The sequence below is a fragment of the Carettochelys insculpta genome, chromosome 6, assembly GCF_033958435.1.
Source record: "Carettochelys insculpta isolate YL-2023 chromosome 6, ASM3395843v1, whole genome shotgun sequence".
Classification (NCBI taxonomy): Eukaryota; Metazoa; Chordata; order Testudines; family Carettochelyidae; genus Carettochelys; species Carettochelys insculpta.
The window spans coordinates 122523887-122548872 of record NC_134142.1 but is presented as its reverse complement, the minus strand read 5'-3'; the positions used below and the strand labels follow the sequence as shown (position 1 = coordinate 122548872).

The window sequence follows — 24986 nt, the reverse complement described above, 5'->3', positions numbered from 1 at the left end:
GAGATAAGTCCATCCCTTTCCACAAACAATGTGTGGACCAGCAGTGTGTTGTTTTCTATTCTTGATGTTCTGGTGCCATCAGTTAGCTATTTTATGTCACTCCCTTTTATTAGAAATGGTGTTTCCCCTTTAAAGACACAGAAGCCATTTATTTAACCTTAATAAAAGTAAAGCAAATTCCCCCTTCTGATGCCACAGTTTGGGAGAAAGGCAGGAACACATGCATAGAGTGACACAACTTTCAGCGTTACCAACAGAGCCAAGGCTGGTACCTCACTCTCAGAGAGGGAAGTGCTTTTCTTTTTCTCTGAGGCCAAAAGGGATAGCTTGGGGTTGGGGCAGTTTCAATATAGACAAAGATCTTTTAGGAGATTTCTCCATCTTCCCCCAGAATAGTCCCTAGCAAAATAGGTAGGAAACAGATCTGTTACATGGAGTATTTTATTTTCCAATTCCCTTCCTCAGAGGGAGCTTGTAGAGGTTGAACCTCTCTCATCCGGCACCCTCAGGGCATGACCGCTGCCAGAAGAGAGAATTTGCTGGACCATGGGAGGTCAATATTATCATTACCAACACTTTCACGGTTTACTAGGTTCTTAGAGGACATTAAAGGGTAAATTACAGCACAATAACAGCACAGAACACTGAGAGCCAGGCCTGGTGGTTGGAAACAAACTTTATGGAACCACAGGAAACTTTGCCACACCCAAGTAGTTAGTTAGTTGTTGTCTGGCTAACTAAAACAAAGTCAGAATATGGATGGTGCCACACAAAAGAGTTCTGGATTAGAGAGGCTCAACATATATCTGCTTAAACGAAATGGTGTGTATAGGGGGCCTCAAACTCATAGGCCTGACTGTAAATTTCTTGTATGCTACCTGCTGTATTACCTAAGCACTATAGCACATAGCCCAATAACAAAATATCGATCCAACAAAGCCCTCTTTCTACTCCAAAGGTTCAAAGTGGACAGAGGGCATCAGTTCTCCTCAGCATTTGGCCAGTTTTTCCCTCTCTCAAATTAGCCAAAAACACTCTTGGGGGCATATTTCAAATTGTGCCAACTCTTAAATCTGGTTCATCCTCCAGGTCATCTACAGATGCTTTACTGGGCCACTGGCATCCATCTTCTTTTTAGTCACTGGCTGTACCATTTGTTCCCTGACTGCCAGGGGAGAATCACTATTAGCTATGGTAACAGAGAAGTAGCCGCGTTAGTCTGTACTCCAACAAAACAAAACAGCAGAAATGTAGCACTTTAAAGACTAACAAAATGATTTATTTGGTGATGAGCTTTTGGGGGACAGACCCTCTTTATCAGATCGATCTCATTTCCAGTGCAGACTGACATTTATAAGTAGAGAGAACCAAAAAAAAAACAATAAAAACTGACAAATCAAGTACATAGGACTGAAGGGAAGGGGGGGGAGGGGAGGGGAGGGGGGAAGTTAAGTGTCCTGTCTGAGATAATTACGAGTATCAAAGGAAGGGCAGCAGTCCTTGTAATGTGTGAGGTAAATGGTGCCTCTGTTCATACCACATGTTAATGTGTCGAATTTAAATATGAATTCCAATTCACAAATTTCTCACTGTAATCTGCTTTTAAATTCTCTTTGTTCTAAGACACAAATTCTCAGGTCTGTAGCAGAATGGCCCACTCTACTCCATGGAATTCTGAGCCACAATCACTCAACTTTACATCAGGAGGCAGATTGTGCAGCTGGCTAGCAACTTGGGAAGGTACACGCTAACCTAAGCTTGTTGTTGCTCAACACCTTGTTGGCCCACCAGCCACGTATCTTTCATCATGACAATGTGATCAAGGCTGCCATGTAGGATTGCCATGGCCACCGCCCCCGTCCGCCCCCCCTCCCCCCAAGGATTGCCCTGCAGTCCTCAGAAATTATTCTTGAATTAAAATTATATTTTCAGTCAAATTTCCAGGAATGTGTCCAACCAAAATTAAAAATCTAACTGTCAGGACATGAGAGTGGAATCCTTGTGGTAGGAAGAGTAGTGCTGAACATCAGTTCCTCATCACAAACTCTTCTGCTCACCCACTCAGCTTTGACCTGATACATCATCACTGGGTCTTTCTTAATTGATTCCAGATTGGTGAAGGCCTAGGTGCAGCCAGCCATCACTGTTGAGGTCTTTAAGACCATCCAAGCTGCAGTGGTGGCACAGCTCAAACCATAACACTGTCCACCCTAGTCAAATTCAATGGAAGGCTCTGACAGCTCCTCTTGGCTACGAAGAACACTAATGCTTGGCTTGGCAAATACACAAATTACAGCTAACTAAATATTGACTCTGAATTGTGATTTAACTCAACTTCTTTATATTTAAAGACATTTATTTCTATGCTAAGCAAACTATAAGGGTAACATGATTTTTGTTATTGTCACACTGATTTGAAGGATTACAGAATCTTATAGCAATTGTAAATTTGAGATGCCTGATATTAAAGGTTGGTTTCCAAGTTCAGGTTCAAATGTTAGACGTTTATTGCTTCCAGGGATGGGGGATATTGGTCATCTGAAAATGTCATTGTGGGAACATGCCCTGGAAATATTATCTACAGTCACTCATCAGAATCACTCTTCTTGCTACCACCCAGTATAAACACATGGACTGAGCAAGATGGACTAATGTATTGTCCATCCAGTTAGGATAGTCATGACGCTTCCCATATGTAAATGCGATTTTTGACCTCAGTTAGTTGGGATAATATTACTTACATACTAGACTTCATTTAAAACAAGACCAACTGAAAAAGAAAGAAAAATGTATCTTTTTCTTTGCTTTGTTCCAAATGAGAGACCTGTCAGATGTTAGACCTATATGCTAATCAGTTCATTACAGAAACCACAGTGAGTTCACAGCCCTTCTGGTGTACGAAAATATCAGCCATAAAGTCTCATTCTTCCATAAAATTGGAGAAAACTATGTTTTAAAATGTGAATGAAATCTGATTGTTTGAAATATTTCCTGGGTTTCCATTTTCATATTACATTTTCAACTATTTCCATTCTTATTTCATGCCAGAAAAACTTTTGTTGCAAGTTCTTTGATTTGACCTTCCCTTCTCGTATTATATGCTTTCTTTCCCTTCACAGGAGTCATGTGATTAGAAGCATTTGCTGCTAAACTGATCGGTTCTCTTCTTATATCTTTGGGACTAATTTTGGGCGTGTCAACCTACCCTGCAGCAATACCCTTTAAAAACTTGGGCTTTCATTTGCTCTGGCTCTGAAACTGAAAGACAGGGAAAACAAATGAAAACATTAGACTCATCACATCTTCACCAAACCATCTATTATTTTGCTTTAAGATTCTTGGAAAAACTATCCTGAGCTGAGCTCTCCTCATATGAAACGAGGCTTGAATTATTTTGAATAGTAACAGAGAGGGCGCCATGCTAGTCTATACACTATCAAAACAAAAAGCAGTCAAGTAGCACTTTAAAGACTAGCAAAATAATTTATTAGGTGAGCTTTCATGGGACAGACCAAGCTCACCTAATGAATTATTTTGCTAGTCTTTAAAGTGCTACTTGACTGCTTTTTGTTTGAATTATTTTGTGTGTCTGAGCTACAAAAGAAACAGCTATAAGTGCTCCAGTCACAGTTTTGTGCATTTGAATGATAGAATGCACTGGCCTCAGTTCCTATTTGTCCCCAGGGCAGGAGAGTTGCTGGCTCAGGGCAGCAGGGAGTGTGACTTTCCTTTCAAGGCCTGCTTTGATCCTTCGGGACCCTGGCTCTCATGAGATCTAGCCAGCTCAGAGTGCTGGAGATTGGCATATGGGATTTTTTTCACTCTAGAGACTGATCCATCCCCAATGCAGGGGAATTGGGAAAGCCAGAGAGGGAAGGAAATAGGATATGGGGCTTTTCCCATCTACAGGGTGCCAGCTCCATGCTGGCAAGGACCACTAGTGGCCCTAGTGTTTTGAACCATAACCTATTTAAAATGCATCCAGGGAAAGTCTTAGTTCTGTGATTAGCCAGTGGAACTGCCTGCCACAGGATTCAAAGCAGGATGGACATTTATGTGGATTATAAAACCAACCAGAGACCTGACACGGAGTGGGAAAATAATAAAAGTTTCTGCCAGGGCACACGCCAACCCTGAACTGCCTGGTATTTGGAGGAGAAACTGCCCCTTGGGACGGTTATCCCAGATCTGGCCTCTGCAACACCTGTACGCATGGGGGAGACGGAGGGTTAGAATAGCCCGTTAATCTGAGTGAGGAGGGACATGTGGGAGTCAGGACTCCTGGGTTCTACTTATATTGCGGGAGCATCCCAGCTACTTAGGAGGGAGGGGAGTCCTGCCCCCCCTGCAGGTGAGCTCCCAACAACAGAACAGGAGAACCCAGGTGTCCTGGCTTGCTGGCCCCCTGCCTGAGCCCAAAGGGAGCTCCTCCCCAGACTCCACAAGAGAACCCAGGTATCCTCCCCCCACTTACAGGGTGTTGGTTGCGTATTTCACCCTAACAGCACCAATAGCTGCTTCTCCCCTGTCTAGGCTGTAGGCAGAGGGGGCCCGCCACAGGCCCAGCCCCTCCACACTCAGCAGCCTCCTGGTGACGCGCCGGAAGAAGGGCACAGGGGGCTGGCGGTGTATGTGCAGCTCCTTGGTGGTAAGGAAGGTCGGGGGCTGGGCGGGGCTCTTGAAGCTGCTGAGATGCATGCTGGGCGGGAATGCTGGCTCCCCCTTCCTCAGCAGCCGGTACCGCACCAGTCGTGGCCCCAGGGGATCCCTCAGAGCTGGGCGATACCAGCCCAGATACACCCAGCCCATCCAGCCCACAAGAGCCAGTGAGGGCAGCAGCAGCAGCGCCAGGGAGGCCAGATAAAGCGCCAAGTGCAGCAGGCAGCAGTGGGCTAGCACCCACCGGCCCCATGGTGGGCCCTGCCTGCTTTGCTGATGGCCAGCCACAGGCAAAGCTGGGGGTGGGGTGGGGCACTTGCAGAGTGGGGGGGCCTCCGTGACCTGGGGGGGCTGGTGGCAGTGGGTGGTGTGCAGAGGGCTGGTACGGAAGGGGGATGAGGGCGTAAGGGTGGTGGTAGGACTCATGGGGGTGGTTGAGGGCCAGGGGGATTCAGGGTCTGGGGCAGTAGTGAGGAGCAGGGTGGTGGAGGGGGCAGTAGTGGTGGGCACAGGGGTGGTTGGGGGCAGGGTGGTGGAGGGGGCAGTAGTGGGGGGCACAGGGGTGGTTGGGGGCAGGGTGGTGGAGGGGGCAGTAGTGGGGGGCACAGGGGTGGTTGGGGGCAGGGTGGTGGAGGGGGCAGTAGTGGGGGGCTCAGGAGTGGTAGGGGGCAGGGTGGTGGAGGGGGCAGTAGTGGGGGGCACAGGGGTGGTTGGGGACAGGGTGGTGGAGGTGGCAGTAGTGGGGGGCTCAGGAGTGGTAGGGGGCAGGGTGGTGGAGGGGGCGGTACTGGGGGGCTCAGGTGGTCCTTCTGTCATAGTCCCATCCGTGTTCAAATATTCACCCCCGTCCCACTCCCCGTGGGGGTCTGCGTCCCCTGGTGTGTGGCAGATCTGCTGGAAGTCAAGGACGGGGGTGCCTCGGTGTGCGGCGGGCGTCTCGCACACGGGGCTGCGGGGATCCTTCTCAGTCAACAGCTTGCCTGGCCGCTGCTCCTGCTTGTAGACACTGAAATCGTTGTCACTGATCCAGGCCCGCAGATAGGCCAGGTCACAGTCACAGTGCCAGGGGTTCCCTGCCAGGAAGACATAAGGGAACATGTGCTCCTCTGGGAAGAAGTCTCTGGGCAGAGTGCGGAGCTGGTTTCCTGACAGCTGCAGCATATCCAGCTGCAGCCCAGCCAACAGCCCTTGTGGCAGCTCCTGCAGGGCATTATCGGATAGATCCAGGTCCCGCAGCTCAGCCAGGCCCTCAAAGATCTCTTCTGGCAGCGTCCGCAGCCGGTTCCCCCGTAGGTTCAGGTCCTTCAGCGGCTTCACACCCCGGAAGGCCCCTGGCACCAGCTCTGAAATGTTGTTGTGAGCCAGGGCCAGGCGGGTGAGGGCAGGCAGGCCCTGCAGTGGAGGCAGCACCTCCAGGGCATTGTGGGACAGGACTAGCTCCTGCAGCCAGGGCAAGTGGGCCTCAGTGTTCAGCACACTCAATCCATTGCCTGACAGGTCCAGCTCCACCAGCTCAGGGAGATGCTGGAAGGAGGCAGTGGAGACGGACGCCAGGCGGTTGGTGCTGAGCAGCAGGATGCTGGTGTTCTTGGGCAGGGCAGGTGGCACTGTGCTGAGCCCCTGCCCGGAGCAGTTGACCTGCAGTCGGTCCTTGATCTTGTTTATCTCGGACTGGCATGTCTCCTCCAGATCCACAGCGCCAGCCGCAGAGAGCAGGGCCAGGAGGGCTAGGTGGGGTGGGGTTGGGTACAGCATGTTCTGCAGGGGAGGGCAAGAGTCTTCTCAGGGCACAGACAGCACAAGATATGTCCATACTAACCCGACAGCAACAGGTCAGCCGCTCTGTGAATGTTAACTGTGGATTCCCCCAGGCTGGAGGAGACAACTCCCAGTGAGATATACCTGCTTGGCTCCCACAGTCATACTATCTACACTATCCCAGCTGGTGCTGCAACAGTGCTGGGTCCCCTGGAAGATACTAGCTCTAATAACAAGGGCTTCCTAGCTCCCCAGTGCACTCTGTCGCAACACCTGCACTCTGGCCATGCCAGGGACCATCTACATCAACCCAGCTGGTGCTGAAACAAAGTCAGGGAGCCATCATTAGTACCTCTTACAAGGAGTTCCTTCCCACATCTCCAGGCTGGATTAAACTCAAAAAGTCAATCCCTGTTATTTCCCTTCCACCCACTCCTGGATCTTATGCTCTCCTGATACCCATGGCAACTGGACAAGAGAGGAGGCACCATTTCCCCTCCTCACATCACCCAGATAGTTACCACTTTCAGTCCCCACCTGTCTGTGTCCCCTGCCCTTGCTGCAAACGAGTGCTCCAGAGCCATCTGTGTGAAGGGAAGGAACGTAATTAACGCTCCTTTCATCACTGTATATACAGCCTCTGTGCCCTGCTTCAGTGGTGGTTACATCTCACTGTATAAACAGCTGCCCTTCATCCAGGGTTCCCCGTGCAAACTGTTGCCCAACCCCAGAAGTGGCTGCATCTCACTGATGCTTACCTGGACTCACCCAGAGTCTTGGCTGGACTTCCTCTTCTGCCAGTGTCACCCAAACTCCCAGCTGTGGACTGAGAGTTTGCTCTGTGAGCAGCTTTTCCCACTGTACTGACTGTGTCAGGAATCCTGAGCCCAAGCCACGTATCAGCCTTCACAGCTGCTCGGGGGATGGGTATGTGGTTTCCTGTGACATCAAGCAGAGGCACTATCCTTCCTCCCCTGTTTTTACACTCAAGGCACTAAAAGCCCCCTTGGGGTCACATCAGAGTTCAGCCAGACTATACACTGCTCTCTGATCCAGTCTGTAAGCTATTAGCCCCCACCAAAAGTTGCTTCTCAGAACTGGATGAGGGATCCCCACACAAATAGTTGGTCAACTCCAGAAGGAGGCTTATGCTAGGCAAGTGAGGACCATATAAACATCTGCCCCACACCAGAGGCATCTGCATTGCACCACTGGGCAAGGGCTCCTTTTATAAACATCCTTCGTGCCCTTCGCCAGAGGTGGTTGTATCTAGATTCATAGATTCCGAGGCCAGAAGGGACCACCGGGATCATTTAGTCAGACTTTCTGCAGAACACAGGGCAGAGAACTGCCCCAGAATTATCCATTGTCAGCGACGGAGGATCCACCAGGACCTTTGCTAAATTGTTCCACTCATGAATGTCTCTCACCATTCAAAAGTCAGGCCTTATTTCCAGTCTGACCTGGTCTAGCTTCTGCTTCTAGCCATTGGATCATGCAATATCTTTCTCTGCTAGATTGAAGAGCCCATTATCAAATATTTGCTCTCCCTATAGATACTTGTAGAGATAACCAAATCACACTTTCACTGTTCCTTTGTCTGTCTCTTGGTGGGAGGTGAGGGATCTGTCTGTAAATATTGCCAGCCACCTACACCAGAGGCAGCAGCATCTCAGTGGTGGGCATGGGACTCCCTTATATAACAGCCATTGTTCCCTACACCAGATGCAGCTTCCAGATCTGTGTCAGTGTCAGGGGTGAGCTCCCAGTACAACCAGCCTCCACCTCCCACTGGAGAAGCAGCTTTGTCTTGGTTCTGGGGTGAGGGATCCCAGCTCTACAGCTGCTCAGCATGGCATAGGTTAACTGTGTCAAGAGCTCATGGTGGTTATTGTTAACTATGGAAAGAGTGATGTGGGCAAGGAGATAAAGGGAGGCAGGAAGGGATTGTCCTTTGTCATCCTCACCACACTCAGTTCCTCTAGCAAAGCCCTATGCTCTATGCCCTACAGTTAGATGCACACACAGCCCAGTGGCTACAGTCCTGGAGTCTTGAGTGGGACTCCACTGGGCTTAGCTGTCTCCTCTCCAGTGGATGTGCTCTCTGGCCCGTCAGTGCTTTGAGGTTTGAGGAGCAGGGGTTGGAGAGTTGGGAGGGTGCTTTGAGGTCATCAGGGACCCCCTGATTCCAGCTCACATAGGCTACGTCTACACGTGAAGCCTACATCGAAGTAGCCTATTTCGATGTGGCGACATCGAAATAGGCTATTTCGATGAATAACGTCTACACGTCCTCCAGGGCTGGCAACGTTGATGTTCAACATCGACGTTGCGCAGCACCACATCGAAATAGGCGCAGCGACGGAACGTCTACACGCCACAGTAGCACACATCGAAATAAGGGTGCCAGGCACAGCTGCAGACAGGGTCACAGGGTGGACTCAACAGCCAGCCGCTCCCTTAAAGGGCCCCTCCCAGACACACTTGCACTAAACAGCACAAGATACACAGAGCCGACAACGAGTTGCAGACCCTGTGCATGCAGCATGAATCCCCCGCTGCAGCAGCAGCAGCCAGAAGCCCTGGGCTAAGGGCTGTTGCACACGGTGACCATAGAGCCCCGCACGGGCTGGAGAGACAGCGTCTCTCAACCCCCCAGCTGATGGCTGCCATGGAGGACCCCACAATTTCGACGTTGCGGGACGTGGATCGTCTACACGGTCCCTACTTCGACGATCCTATTCTGATCCCCTCATGAGGTTAGGGACTTCAACATCTCGCCGCCTAACGTCGAAGTTAACTTCGAAATAGCGCCCGACGCGTGTAGCCGCAACGGGCGCTATTTCGAAGTTAGTGCCGCTACTTCGAAGTAGCGTGCACGTGTAGACACAGCTATAGAGAGTTAAGGACATAAGCTGTGAGAGGAAGTGCATCAATATGCACCAACCTCTCCTAAATGGGTGAGGAGCCTGGCACATATACAAAGATAGGGTGAGGGGCTCAACGTATCCCCCTTCCCTGCCCTCTGGAGTCTTAGCACACACATGAAAGAGGAGAAAGAGGCTGACTTGACTTGCACTCTGGCTGCTCTTCTTCCTCCTATTCCCCTACTACTCGGAGTATGTCTACTCCATGACATTTGGTTGAATTTGTTAGGGTTGATTTTCTAGCACCAGATTTTGTAGAGTCAAAAGTGCATGTCCACACTGGTTCGTAAAAGCCATGGAGTGTGTCCCCATTAGCGTTGCCAAGCTCAACTTCGTCAGCAGTGCACTGTGGGTACCTATCCCACAGTTCCTGTTGCTCCGTTGCATTGTGGGTTTCTATCGCAGGACTGGATAACTTTATTCACTGCTGCTTAAGTGAACACTGTTTTGCTTAAAAATTGATGAGAGGAAATAATACGTGTTGTCTGACAACTCTACTATTCACTAATGAGGGTTTTGAAACTATATCCATAGGGCTTTTTTGAATGAAATATTCAGTTGTGGACTAAATATAAGTATTCAGGAAGCCTCTCCCTTTCTCAAAAAAATTTGGTTCAGAAAACCAAAAATTTGAAGACGTGTTTATATATTTGGTCATCAGTTTCACTTTTCAGCAGTTTTGGTTGGCCTGAAAATGTTTACTTTTTGGCTGCTGAAAACCAAACCATTTTCAAGGTCAGGAAAACATCTTGTTCGGCCACTCAGGAGAGACTGAAATGGTGCCCAGCTGATTAGCAGAGCGCCCACAGTGAGGTATTTTGCGTCTACTGGTGGTGCACATTCACGCAAGCCAGGGTGCACATAAAAACAAAAAAGCAGTCAAGTAGTTCTTTAAGACTAACAAAAGAATTTATTAGGTGTTAAGTTTTTGTGGGACAGACCCACTTCAGACCATAGCCATACCAGAACAGACTCAATATATAAAGCACAGAGATCCAAAAATTGTTATCCAGGTTGGCAAACCAGAAGAGCATTACCTGGCCCATTATAAGGACTCTTTTACATACTTTGTTTTACGTACCTCTTAACTTCCCCACCCCACATCCCATTCCTGCCGCCCCTCTGCTCTTCTGATTTGTCAACCTGGATAACAATTTTTGGACCTGTTTGTTTTATATATTGAGTCTGTTCTGGTATGGCTATGAGCTGAAGAAGTGGGTCTGTCCCATCAAAGCTCACCACCTAATGAATTATTTCATTAGTCTTTAAAGTGCTGCTGAACTGCTTTATTGTTTTGATAGAATACAGACTAACACGGCTACCTGTCATTATTCACAATGCATATAAAAATTATTCCATGCGTGGATAGAAAAATATCCACACATGAATGGAAACAATTACAGGGAACTTTAATCGGACAGGTTCGTTTTTCAACAGTCAAATTGTCTGCCAAAAAAACACCTCCTCCCCTTGCTCTATATATCTGCTGAAGTGAGGAACAGGTTGCAAAGGGAACTCAAGGAACTGGGTGTGTCTGTCACACTTGCTCCTTAGCCTTTCCAAACCAGTGCCCAGTCCACGTACAGTCTGGTTTCCTTTTATGAACAGGATAGTGGAGACCTTCAAAGAGTATTTAGAAAATGAGGGAAAAGAGGAGATTTATACTGAGATACTGACCTGTGCTGCAATTAGCAGGGGCCCCACCCGCTTGTTCTAATGTAGCCAAACTGATGGAAATGTCTGTTATATTCATACGAAAAAAAACCCTTTTGGCACACGTAAGAAACTAAGTCTGTAGAATCAACGAGAAGTCCTGTGGCACTTTATAGGCTACCTGTTAGTCTACAAAGTGCCACAGGACTTCTCATTGTTTTTATGTCTACACACTAACACGGCCACCCCTCTGAATACATAGACCATGGTTTCCCAAACTGGGGGGTGTGCCCCCCTGCGGGGGCATGAAGAAAATCCAGGGACGGCATGAGGCAACCCAGCCCCCCCATCATTTCCCCCACCCCTTGCTTCTGGCTCTCAGCTTCTGCCATTTTATGTGGGTGACCCAGCACAATCACTATAAAAAGCAGGAAGCTGGTGAAGACCCATGTGCAAAGGTGACTGTGGGTTTGCGGGGGGCGGAAGATAGGGTTAGATGGGGGGGCTGAGTAAGGCTCAGGTAAGGGGAATGGGGATGGGGTAAGAGTGAGGAGCTGATGGTGCCTGGATTTGTGGGAGTGGAGGGGTTCAGGCAGGTGGCTCGCAGGGCTTGTGGAGCTCAGACGGCGAGCTGGCTTGCAGGATTCTCGGGGCTTGGGCTGCTGGCCCCAGTATCGCAGGGCTGAGGCGGGCAGCTGGTCCTAGCAGCATGGGGCTCAGGCTGGCAGATGGTCCCAGCAACATGGGGCTCGGGTGGCTTGGGCTGGTGGGCAGTGGTTGGCCTGGGGCAGTGTGGGGCTGGGGTGGGCAGGCAGGTGGCTGGCCTTGGGGGTGCAGGGCTCAGGCGGGTGGCTCTGGCAGCACAGGTCTGAGGCAGCTGGCACAGGGCTCAGGTAGCTGGCCAACTGGGGTGCACCAAGCACCCTCAAGGTGCTAAGAAAAAACTATTTGTATTTATTTTTAATTTTAAATAAACTTTTTTTATCAAGTTTCTGTGTTTATTTTAAATTACAAATTGATTTTTTTTATTAAAAGGGGGTTGGATGATGGTAAACAAGAGGTGAGGAGGGGGCATGAGGGTTCCTCAAAAATCAAAAGGGGGGCATGATACCGAAAAGCTTGGGAACCCCCGCTGTAGACTGTGACCACTATCAACCGGCAAGTAAATGCGAATACACAGGCACCAAAACAGTAACAGAGTCCAGCGTTTTGAAGAAGGACGAACCTGAGACCCAGCAGCCGATCATGCAAAATGCCACCCCCCGCGCACCCCGGTTTAAGAAACACTGGATGAGATTACACAGTCCGGGTTAGCTAAACCGGTGCAGAGCATCCACACAGCTGCAGGGGGGTTCTCCCTACAGACCACACCCTTCCCGCCCAGCAGGGGCTGCCTCTCCCCGGCTGTCTGCGCTGCGCTGCGCTGCCCCCGGGGACCCCACTCAGTCCCTGCCGGCGCAGACGGGGGTTCAGTGGCTCCGGGCCGGGCTGCTGCTGGAGCACGACCGTGAGGGCGAGCGTGGGCCGGGCGCTTGGTGCAACGCGGCCGCTGCTGCTGGGGGCCGCCGGCAATTCACTAGCCCCGCACGCGACCCAATCCCACTGAGCGGCTGGCCGACGAGCCAGGGGCGGGAGCCGCTTGGATTGACAGCCGGCCCAGCCAGTCCTGGGCCTGCAGAGGTGGGAATAACCCCTCTCCGGGATCCTTGTCACTTCCTAGGTAGGACCAGCCCCGCAGCATCGTCTCGGGCGCCCCCCTCGAGGGACCCCCCGCCCCGCTCCGCAGCATCTGAGCGGCTGTGGGCTCCGGGGGGCCCCGGGCGCAGGGCAGGGGGGGTCCCGCAGGTGCTGGACACACGGAGGCGCCGGATCAGAGGAGCAGGAGCCCCCCAGCCCCAGGTATGTCGCCGCTGCAGGGAGGGGGGCTGCCTCCCCCGGTGCCCCTGCCCTGATCCAGAGGGACGCGTCCGTCCCCGTTCAGGGCATGTCGGGGGCGGGGGGAGACTGGGAACTGCAGAGGAACAAACCACCACCCCGCAAAGGATGGGCAGGGGAAGGGGTAGGGAGGACCTGTCTGTGCTGGGCGGGGGGTTTGGGGAGGGACCTACATGTGCTGAGTGGGGGCAGTGAGCTGGGGTGCAGGGGGTGGCATTAGCAGTCACTGCAGGGGGCTGTGGCGGTGGTGGCCCTTCGGTTTAGGTCACCACACACTTTAGGTTACAAAAGAATCTTGCAACTTTTTCTTTGAGGGAACCCCACTCCCGCCCTCATTTTTCTGCTGGAGAAGGGCCGCTTCCTTCTCCGGGGAAATTCAGTTCAGCTGAGTTACAAGCCATCGCCAGCACCTGTCTCTTGGTTTGTTCCTCAGGAAAACAGCGGCTGCTTGCCAAAATAATAACTGAGCGCAGCCTTTAGCAGGCTGGGCTCTCGGGGACGCGGCAGTAGCAGGTAGTGCACTGAATGTCTGGGAGCTGGGCTGGGCTGCCCATCCCCTGGATCTGGTACATGGCCCATACCACTTGCTGGGGGCACCACAAGGCATATGAGCTTGTCACCAATTGGACTGGGGCAAGAACACCAGGCCTGGCAGGGCTCCCATTCTATCAAGCACTTTCATTCCACTTGGTCACAGCAGTATTCTCCAGCAGCTAATTCCTGCAGCTTCATCTGGAGTTTAAGCCATCATAGTCTGTGTTGTGAGGCCAGAGGTTCAGAGTTTGAGCTACACCTGCACGAGTGTTTCTTTTACAGTTTTACAATAAAAATGCTTGGAAATGACACACAAAAAACTCTGCTCAAAGAACATTATTTACATGGCAAAGTCCAGCTTTCCTAAGCTTGGAAATGACAGCTTCACTGTTGCTTGCTTTGTTCATAGGTATTAGCTCAACTTGATAGACATGTAAGCTGAGTCTACACGACAGAGTTCTGTTGACAGAAGAGGCCTTCTGTCGTCACCACTAGGGAGCGTCCCCACCGCAAATGCGGCCTGTCGAGATCTTGTCCACAGAACGCAGCAGTTTTCCCAGCAGAGTTCTGTCTTGGCTGTATGAGGCAGAGTGCCAAAAAATAGTGTGGACACTCTGGGGGGGCCCTCTGTCAACAGAGAGGTCTTCCGGTTCAGTGGGCTGCCCTGTTTGCAGAGCTTCCAGTTGGCTGGTCTGTCGACATAGGGCTGGGCAGGGTGGCTGCTCTCTGTCAACAGAGGACATTGACAGGAGGAATCTGTAATAGGTGTGGACATAATCTGTGGCCAGAAGTTCTGTTGGGAAATATCTGTTGACAGTAACTTGGGTCAACAGAACTCTAGCATAGACACAGCTGTGCTGTTTTTCCCACCATGGGACATACTCAGGGCATCAGAAGGATGCCCAAGAGGGCATCTGACGAAGCAGGTCTTTACCCATGAAAGCTGATGCTCCAAAATATCTGTTAGTCTATAAGGTGCCACAGGATTTCCTTTTGTACTCAAAGATACAGACTAACACAGTTACCTCTCTGATACAAGAGGGCTGAGATAATGTTGAATGGGCAGCCATAAATCTTGGAATTTACTAACTTGCACGGGGCTGGCGCTGCAACCTAAATACCGTACCTTTCATGTCGTGTTTCATACGCCTCTTCTGCTGCAGGCTGTGCAGGAGGTTGGACGCTCCCTACAGGTCCCACCTGTGGTTGTTGAGATTGGAATCTGAGAGTGCAGGTCCTTGCTGGGAGCGAGCGGCTCCCAAGACAGACCATGGCTACAGAACTGGGTCCAAGTGCGGATATGGGTCTCCAGTTACAGGTGCCTTTCGAGCAAAGGGTGCAGCCTCTGGTAAAAAAGGAGGCACAGGACTCACCAGGCCCCGAGCCGGGACAGGGAGCAGAGCAAGGAGAGAACCTTCCATTTGTTGTCTGTTCTGGGACCATCGGGGAGTTACTGAGGTGGGCGGCTCCCCAGCAGCCCAGGCCTGAGAGGCAGGATGAGCCGCCCCAGCGCTGGGAAGTGCAGTGGCAGGAGGTGCTGCAGGCCCTTTGGACGCCTCCTGAAGTCGTGCCGACCCCGGTGACACTACAGCTGCCCCAGCTGGCTCCTGGGGATGATATTGAGACCTACCTGGCCAACTTCGAGCACGTGGCTAATGCCTGCCAGTGGCCGAAGGCGGAGTGGGTAACGCGACTGGTGCCGGCACTCAGCGGCAAAGCCCGACAGGCGTATAGCAGCCTGGATGCTAGAGACAGGAGAGACTACGGGAAGGTGAAAGCTGCTCTCCTGCAAGGGGAGGACACCCGCGTGGAGACGCAGCGTCGGCGCTTCCGGCAGTTCCGCTACCAAGAGGCCGAGGGGCCCCAAGAGGCTTACGGCCGCCTCCGGGAGCTCTGCCTTCGCTGGCTGGAGCCACAGAGCCGCACCAAGGAGCAGATCCTGGAGCTGCTGATCCTGGAGCAGTTCCTGACCATCCTGCCAGAGGAAATGCAGAACTGGGTCTGGGAACGTGGCCCTGAGACCTGTGCCCAGGCGGTGGCGCTGGCAGAGGGGTTCCAGCTGGGGCAGCCAGAGGCAGGATTATGGGAGCAGCAGGTAAGAGCATTTAAACTTGATAATCCCAGCGGGCAGCATTGTGTCAGGGCAGGAGTGATGGCTGGAGGTAGCAGCTGGTAGTGAAAGGAATCAGCGCTGCAAGATTCACTGGGGTCGGTGATGAGAGGTAGCAGGGAAAAGGGATCAATCAGACCTTCAGCAGGAGAAGATTCAGACGGGAGCTCAGTGCCATGGAGAACTGAGCTGGGATCCTGTATTCACCCTGTCTCCTGTCACGTGAACATGGGGATGTACAGCAAAATGTAAGACTTGAGCGGTAAGTCACTTCATGTCGTCCCCCCAACGCCGTGCGAGGCCAAGGGGGTACAAGAAATAGACAGGACATATTTATGGACTTTCCAGGGTTATACTAGTACACATGCAACTCCCCCACCCTGGTGTGACCTAGACTCAGGATAAGGAGAAGGTTTTCATGTCATGTAACAGGGGTAACTCATCACTATGGGGCCTTCGGTCACCTGGGAATTAGCTCTTCGGCTGTGGAGCGCCCTCCTCTGGCTGGTATCTTACCTGCTGTCCTCCAAATTATATCAACACTCACGTCCTTCCCAGACCACTGAGCCCTTCCCTCAGGTTACTGCCTTGGTGCGGTGTCCCACACTCTGGGGTCCTTACCTCCCATGAGCCCTTGCTCCCACCTTGCCTCAGTGACCCTCTGCCAGTTGTCCGCTAGCCCCTTACCTCAGGGGCAAACTGCAGTCCGAAACGGCCACTCATCCTTGGCAATGGGGTGTGGAGTTGCTGACTTCTCCTACCCAGGCTGCCTCCCTGTAGTGGTAGCACCTTCAGGCCTTGTCCCAGGCCCTGCAGGCTGGGAGGTTGTCTGGACAGAGCTCCCCTAGCCCTGCTCTGTGTTAGGAAGCCCCTGCAGCTTTCCTGGCAGCCAGGTCCCTCCTGCTCCACAGGAAGAGTCAACTATCCTCCCCTCCAGGGGCCGTCTTTTATACAGCCCTCAGCTGGGCCCTAAATGGCTGGTAAGTGCCAGGGCTCCTGGTGCCAGGAGCCCAGGCACTGCTCTATCCCTGGGCTGAATTTAACCCTTCCTCCTCCTGGAGCAGAGTTACATCCGGCAGCAGCTGCTGTCAGAGATTAAATACAGGCCCAGAAGGACCAATGGTCTCATGTAGTCTGGCTCCTAACTGCACAAGCCTCAGCCAATGTGTTTGTCTGACTAGCAGAATCTGACTGCGTGGGTGTTGCTTTGTTTAGCTTATTACTAGTCTTCTTATTAATTGGCTATTGGATGCAGTTCCTCAGGCCCTGCCCAGAGTGTGCTCAAAGGCATCTTTCTCCTTGAGCTGCTACATTACTGTGGGGGTCTCTGTCTTGTTACCTGCCCTCTGCTGAGCCTGAAATCTAGCGTGGTCCGTGGTCCCTACCCCATCTCCCTGTGGCTGCTCTCTGCATTGTCCCCTCTCAGACGCCGCACTCCCCAGTGGGTTCCAGGGACCAGCTCCACTGTGATGTGTTGGGCTTGTCCGCAGGTCACCGTGCGTGTGAAGGTTGAGGAAGTGACTTCGGAGAAAATGGCTTCCCCTGAAGCATTATGGGATGTTGCCAGCTCCCAGCTAGAGCAGCCGCAACTCCATGCTGCTTGTGCATCCAAGGACGAGGCAGGAAGACCTGAAACCCCAGGACACCAGTACCAACCGCTCTGCATCCCTAAAGAGGAGCCCCAGGTCCTCCAGGAAATGGGTAATAAGCTAGGACAGGCGTAGGCTTGGGTGGGCAGCAGAGGAGTGAGCCCGCAGGGCTGTACCTTTGGGAGAACTGAGGCATACTGGCTTGCTTGGGGGCGGGGAGCAATGGAATAAAACGTTTTCCCTGACACTTCTAGCACTGGAGTAATATACGGGGGTACTCAGAAGACGCACTGAAATTCATACCAACAAAATTTTCCAAGCCGATTTTTTTTTTTCCTTTTTCTGTCTAGTTTTTAATGGAAAACCGCAAACAGGCTCTTCTTGAGCATGGATAAGGCGCATGGCAGGCTTATGGCACTCTGCTTGGGTAACAAGAACAGAGTGGAATAGCTGCTTGTGTACCCAGTTCCTCCCCAGGGACACTTGCTTTCCCTTTCTCCTCCAGTGACCTGTCCTGGAAGATGAGGAGAAAAAGCTGATCCTTGGGGAATTTAAGTCTCACCTGGCCCCAGTGTGGAAGAATAAAATCTGGGCAGGTTTATGTCAGGACTCAGGGGGATTTGATCTCCTTCAAGAGCCAGAGAGGAAGAGTGAGGGAACTTGGAGGGGATTTTAGGATAAATATTTCCTTCAGGAAAAAAACATCAAAGTCTGGGGGATTTATATCAATATTCAAAACCAAGAGAACAAGCTCAAAACCCGAGAGAGCAGCAGTTCCTCAGGCCAAACTCCCAGATTACGAGGGAAGTGGCTGCAGCATCTGATGTGGGAAGATAAGCCCCGACATGCTGACCAGGGTGTCAGATGCAAAAAGATTCCAGGCAGGAACGACTAGGTGAAATTCTCTGGCCTGGGTTATGCAGGACAGACGACATAATCATACCAGTCCCTCCACACCTTAAAATCAATTAACCTATGATTTGTCCTCATACAGGCACATTGTGAGACGCTCTTTAATTACAAAAAGCAAAGAGAAGTCCTGTGGCACCTTACAGACTAACAGATTTATTGGAGAACAAGCTTTCGTGGGTGAAGTCCCACTTGGTCAGATGCGTGGGTGTGACTCTAGTATGCTCCAATAAATGTGTTAGTCTGTAAGGTGCCACAGGACTTCTTATTGTTTTTGAGGATACAGACTAACAGGGCTGCCCCTCTCATACTTGTCTGGAATCACATTTTTACAGACTGTGTTTTCCACAGGCTCCCAGCCTCATTCAGAACACATAATGGACGGTGATCACAGGATAGGTAGGCAATTTAATATGTCTTTCTGTACTCTTCCCTCAGAGTGCGGCTCCAGGCATTATTCATTGCACATCATCCAAACCCTGGGCTGAATTATTAATTTCCTCTCTTCACTACATCCCTGGGAGGTGAAATGGTATTAACCTCACTTTATGGTTATGGAAGGAAGGCTAAAGTTGTCAAAAAGTCTCTACCAATTTTCGGTCCCCAATTTGAGACTCCAGGCCCCGAGTACTTGGCATATTTATAGAACTTGATTTGATCAAAGCACCATATTGACCTCAGTTGCAGATAAGTGTTCAGCACATCTACAACTCAGACCCTGGGGACTCAGGTCGGGCTCCCAGAAAATGAGGAACACACATGCCCACCTGGAGAACAACGAGAAGTCCTGTGGCACCTTATAGACTAACCGATATTTTGGAGCATCAGCTTTCCTGGGCAAAGACCCACTTCATCAGATGCATGAGTGGCCTTTGCCCACGGAAGCTGATGCTCCAAAATATCGGTTAGTCTGTGAGGTGTCACAGGACTTCTCGTTGTTCTCAAAGATACAGACTAACACGGCCACCTCTCTGATACATGCCCCCTGGGAAAATGTTATTTAGTGACTTGCCCAGCATCACATAGTAACTCTCTGGCAGAGGCAGGAACAGAATCCATTTCTCTAGGGCAGCATTTAATTTCTGGGACAAATGAGCCAAGTATTGTACAGCCTTCTTTGTTACAAAACCCATCCCCACAGTACAGACTGTGCTGTGTGCTACAGGAGACAGGGCCACTGTAATCATATAATTAAAGACAGTATCATAATTAGGCTTGGTAGATTTTGATTTTTTTTAAATTAGACAGATAATATCAATGTTTATTTTTAAACTTTTTTATTTTCTCTATTTCAATATTCAGAGTTGCAGAAAATTGAGAGTCAGACAGCTTAGACAGCAGACAGTAATTATTAAATGACAATAGACACAAAGATATAAAACATTAAAGCTTTAACACAGTTACTAAAACACAAATTGTCAATCCATTTCAAAATATACAAAGGCGATATTCTTAAACCAAACACTAGAAAGTTTTCAAGCAGCATTTGTCTGTCTGCCTCCCTGTAAATTTTGATTATTATTGATGAATGTATTATAGGCAGTTTACATATGTGTGGTGAAATTGATGTTTACAGACATTTACCAATAAAAGCTAATAATTGCAACCTTAATCATAATGCATACGCACAAGGGAGCCAGTTTAAATATATACAACCAGCCTTCATTTTCGCAATTCCTAACATCTGAGTTTTTCGCAAAACTAAAAATGACCATTTTTAACCTTACCTCATATGTCAGGTTTTGTAACTCCTTCATCACGTTCATTGCCCTTCTCTGAACTCTTTTCAATTTATCCACATCATTCCTAATGTTTGGAGCCCAGAATTGGACACGGTATCTAGGTGAGACCTCTCCAGTGCTGAGCAGAGCAGGATAATTACCTTCTGTGTCTTACATACAATATGCCTGTCAATGTACTCCAAAATGACACTAGTTTTTTGCAGCTTCATTGCATTGTTGATTTTTAGTCAATTTGTGACGCATTATAACCTGCAGATCCCTTTCATCGGTTTCTACCTACCCAGTTATTCCTTATTTTATAGCTGTGCATTTGATTGTTTGTTCCTTAGCAAAGTACTTTGTACTTATCTTTATTGAATTTCATCTTGTTGAATTCAGATCAATTCTCCAGTTTGTTGTGGTCATTTGAATTCTAAACTTATTCATCAAAGTGCTTGCAACCCCTCCCAGTTTGGTGTCATCTACTAACTCTATAAGCATACTCTCTCTGCAATTACCTAAATCATTCATGAAAACAGTGACTAATTTTAGACCCTAAAGGAGTCAGTCCCTTGTGGGAATCAGTAACTCAGCCCCACAAAGTTTTTGAATAGCTGGATCAGTCCCTGCTCTTTGAAGAGGACCAGTATATGTGAAGCAGGAAGGAAGGAATGAGAGTTTGGCTCTGACTTTGAGAACATGCTAGCAGTTGCAGTCCCCTTATAAATGTTGCTGTCACCAAGTATTTAGAAAATCATGGTGAAGCCCCAAGAAATCATGCGAGTGGCTTAAAAATAGAACTTTAAAAAATACTAATACAGTCTGGATTCTGCTTATTTACCTTCTGGATTTTAAGTCATTAGAGGATGAGATTTTCCAGCTTTTCTCCTCAAACAGTAGGGCTAGAAATTGGCTTGCATAAAAAATAAGATTTTTTTAATTACATGACTCCAGGATCACATGACTCCAGAATGGGCATGTTGAAAGCAAATATTGTGAAAGCTGGTGACACATCTCTCTCTCTCTCTTTCCACCCGCAATTCACTTCTGGATTCTTTCTCCTCTCGTTCCAGCAGGTGACATGGTGCTGAGGGCGAGTCCCCAGCTGGAAGAGACAGAAATGGCAGAGCCATGCAGGGGGTCCCTAGGAAGATACAAAGGAAAAGCGTCACGGACTCAGCGCAGGGTGGGGAGGCAGCACGGGAGCCCGGTGGGGAAGAGGCATGTGGAGCTAGCTCCTCTTCTGCCAGACTTGGGGAAGCCAGAAGCCCAGCCCAGGCCATTCAAATGTGCCGAGTGTAGCAAAACCTTTTGCCGCAGCTCTGACCTGCTGAGACACAAGCGGATCCACCGAGGGGACCGGCCCCACCACTGCACCGAGTGCGGGAAAAGCTTTGTCCGGAACTCCCACCTCCTGATCCACCAAGTGATCCACCGCGGCGAACGGCCCTTCACGTGCAGCGAGTGCGGCAAGAGCTTCAGCCAGAGCTCCACCCTAACACGACACCAGCAGATCCACACTGGCGAGAAACCCCACCGCTGCCACCAGTGTGGCAAGAGCTTCGGGCGCAATTCCAACTTGATGAGGCACCAGAGACTCCATGAGGCCGAGAGGGTTTACCGGTGTGCGGGATGTGGGGAAGCCTTCTGCAGCAGGGGGCTGCTCATTTCTCACCAGCGGTTCAGCAAGACGGAGCAGCCAGAGGTTTGCAGGAAGCGCACTGCGCCGGCTTAGTTGGAGACAAGGGGTGGGGTTTGCTGGAACAAGGGGTTGTGATGTAGCTGGGGGTTTCCAGGACGTGCGGGGTGACGCCAGCACCACAATTTAACAACAGTATTGCAATCAGAGATGATGGTACTTTGTCACTGTTCTCCTGTATAGGGAAGGAGAAACTTTACCTATCTCCAAAAACACTGCTGTCTGCCTGACCCTAGCATTTTTCTCCTATCCAACCCCAGACCTGTCTGCCTAATTATGTGCACCCCCTGCCCTCTCTCTCTCCCTGTCCACTGCTCCCCTAACCATCTCTCCCCATACATTCCACCCCTCTTTCCAGCTGCGTGTCCCTAACAAACTCCCAGCATTCTCCCGCCCTGAATCTGGTCATTCTCCCACGTATGTGTATAAATTAAATACGCTACCAAGCTTGGATAAGGTCCCAGCAGGATGAGACTCCAGCCCACTGGACCAATAGGAGTGTTCAAAGCTTGAGTTTTCATTGTAAACTCCAGGCTTCTACAGCTGAGTAGGTTGCCCTGAGGTTGACTGGTGGTGGACTTAATTTATGATTGCTATTATTTATACTACAGCAGTGTTTGAAAGGGCCCGTGGACATCAGGGCCCTATTATGGGAAGTCTGGCACAGACACATCGATCTAAGGGACGTACAGTACCCATCACTGATGCTTTCTGTGGTGACAGAGTTCAGGGCCTGGCCATGCTGGGCAGTGTCCAAACACATAACAACCAGGGGCAGCAAAGCACACAATGAATCAGACCTTTTGTTGCAGCTGAGACAAACCGTGGCCGGGATTAAGACTTCGTTGTTCCTGGTGCTGCACAGACACACACAGTAACTGAGTTGGAGCCCATTTGCTGCGTAGACTGAAAGTCAGATGCAGTCCCTGCACAAAGGAGCTCACTGGCTGATAATCAGAGTGGGCTAGAAAGAGGATTTGCCCAAGGTTATAGAGTAGGTCAGTGGCACAGCTGAGAACAGACCTGAGGTCTTCAGTAGCACACCCAGTGCCTGGGCCACTAGGCCACCTGGACTTTGGGTGAGATTTATCAGCAAATTGGTTTGGAAAAAGCTGGTGGGGTGGGTAGAGATCTAGCTGTCAGGGAGGGACAAGGAAAAATAAATGTAACAGATGGAAGTACTCAGAGGTGCTGCTCCTTGGCAGTCCCACCTGGCTGATCATTTGGTCACTGCTGTCAACGCTCCTGATCGACTGAATAAAAACTGGGACACTCTGCAACAAGCTGCATCTTCACCTCCCTTGCAAGGAGAGCAAGGTTAGTACAGGCCCTAGAGCAGCGGTGTCCAAAAGACATTTAACAATCGCCACAGCCCGCAACTTCCCCGGAAGCCAAGCGCTGCCCCCCCCCCCCCCCCCCAGCAGGGTACCACCCCCCCAGCCAGGCATCCATCCCTCCCGCACCAACTGCTGGTGACTCACTGGAGCCGCTGCTCTAGGTGCCCCACGGCTGCTGGCGGCACGTGGCATGAGGTGCCCCATGGTTGAAGCCACTGCCTTGAGCCACGCTGCAAGCTGCAGGAGGAGCCACCACTGCCACCATGCGCTTGTGCCACCAAGGGGTGGGTGTGTGCATGGAGCAGGCAGAGCGCGCTCCATTTCACGTACCGGACACCACGGCCCTAGGAGTATCTCTCCCCAGCTGGACTATGTATGTTGGAACAACTGCTCCATAGAATTCATTAAGTGTTGGGCTCCCAGCTGCCTTTTTTTCCACTATCCAGCATACTTGTCAGTTACTGAGATCTGTGGTGAATGCAAAGGTAATAACCTGAAGGCAAAAGTTACCATCTGGGGGCCTCAGAGCCCTTTACAAAGAGTCTCATTGTCTCCGTTCTTCAGCAGGGGAAATGGCTTGCGCAGGGTCACAGACAATGTTCCCTCTAATATTTTCCATTCATGGGCAGAATAAATTTTCCTGTGTGCACCAAGGCATGTGTGGATGTGCACCACCAATAGAAACACACGTTGGCAGCACTGAGTGCTCTGCTAATCAGCTGGGTGGCACCTTATTCTCTCCTGGGTGGCTGCCCTCATGCTCAGCTTATAGGGATCACTGGTCACAGGCAAGAGCTAGGACTCCCAGTTCCTACTTTTCTAACCGATTAGACCACATTGCCTATTGCAAGTCAGGGAAAGGATCCAATAATCCTGAGTCCCAGTACAGTGCTCTAGAATATACCTCTTCCTAGAGCAGGACTGGAAACCAGCCATCATAACCAGCTCCCTGCCCCTCGACTCTCATACGCTAAATTCCACTCTCAGCCTTGAGATGCAAATAGAAACCTGGAGTCTGACTCCCTTTGACAAGGAAAAGAAGCCACCAGAACAGTATTAGGGCAGGACCACCCAACCAGCAGGACCAGTTTCCAACCAGCCATCGTAACCAGCTCCCTGCCCCTCTACTCTCATACACTAAATTCCACTCTCAGCCTTGAGATGCAAATAGAAACCTGGAGTCTGATTCCCTTAGACGAGGAGAAGGAACCAACAGAACAGTATTAGGGCAGCATACATAAAAGCAAAACATTCATCTGACTCCTAGATCTTTATTTTCAAAGTGTTGTTTCAAATTCCACTGGAGATGTTGGGGTCATTATTATTCCCCATGTTGGAATTTCTGGGTGGTTTTATTTCATTCTGCTAAAAAATCTAGGAAACTTCATAGCCCTCAGCTACCCTCTAAAGGTGTATTAAATGGATTTTCTTAAAGTTGCAAAGTCAAACATTAAAAATTAAGAAATATGAGAATTAAGGTTGGCCATGTAACCTTAACTCTGCCCCAATTGAGGAAAATATGCTGCAATTACTATGTTGTTAATGTAATGAACATTAATGTTGAATAACAAATAGGGCTGATAAAAACATCAATTTTAAAAATGTATTTTTGCAGTTTCTTACAAATTCTTTACCTTTTAATTTTTTAAATCGTTACTGAAAGTTTCTTTACTAAATCTCTCTTTTAAATAAATAATAAATACAGTAGTTTTGATACAATAATTAAAATATTAAAAAAAATTAAATAAAATGTAATTACAAGACAGTATTTTTCACCAAAATGAACATTTTAATGAGTCAATTTTTCACAACATAGTTATATTTCTAAAGGCAGTTTCTAGTAAAAAGGTTTTTGCTTAAAAAATTTTGAAATATTGCTGTTTGTTTTATTTAACATTTATAGATCTCAGTCACATTGGCTCCATTATTATTTATTAGTTCCATTTGCACAAGGTCCTGTACACAGGATAAATGGCACGCCACGCCCCAGAAAATATAAGCACTTAGAGGGTATCTTGGAAAGATTGTATTTTAATGCATATGCACAAAATGGCAGAGTTAACATTCAGGTAACCTTAACTCTGACATTGCCTAATTTTTGTGTATCCAACTTTGCAATCTTAAGAGCATAGTTTTAATATTTGTCTATACAAGA

The 24986-nt window shown here is 49.7% G+C and overlaps 2 protein-coding genes across 3 annotated transcripts; one reads left to right on the top strand and one right to left on the bottom strand.

Moving 5' to 3' along the window:
• Positions 1–4470: 4470 nt before the first annotated feature.
• On the bottom strand, positions 4471–6414 carry LOC142014921 (uncharacterized). The gene has a single exon (XM_074998201.1). The coding sequence runs from the start codon at positions 6412–6414 to the stop codon at positions 4471–4473; it is 1944 nt and encodes a 647-aa protein (XP_074854302.1).
• Positions 6415–12747: 6333 nt separating this feature from the next.
• On the top strand, positions 12748–24647 carry LOC142014930 (uncharacterized). 2 transcript variants are annotated; one of them, XM_074998218.1, is made up of 5 exons: positions 12748–12896; positions 14630–15561; positions 17067–17277; positions 18426–18473; positions 20869–24647. In XM_074998218.1, the coding sequence occupies exons 2-5, from the start codon at positions 14737–14739 to the stop codon at positions 21528–21530; spliced, it is 1746 nt and encodes a 581-aa protein (XP_074854319.1). In that variant the 5' UTR covers positions 12748–12896; positions 14630–14736; the 3' UTR covers positions 21531–24647. The 2 variants fall into 2 exon arrangements, with proteins under 2 accessions (XP_074854319.1, XP_074854320.1); XM_074998219.1 differs by lacking the exon at positions 18426–18473.
• The last annotated feature ends 339 nt before the right edge of the window (positions 24648–24986 follow it).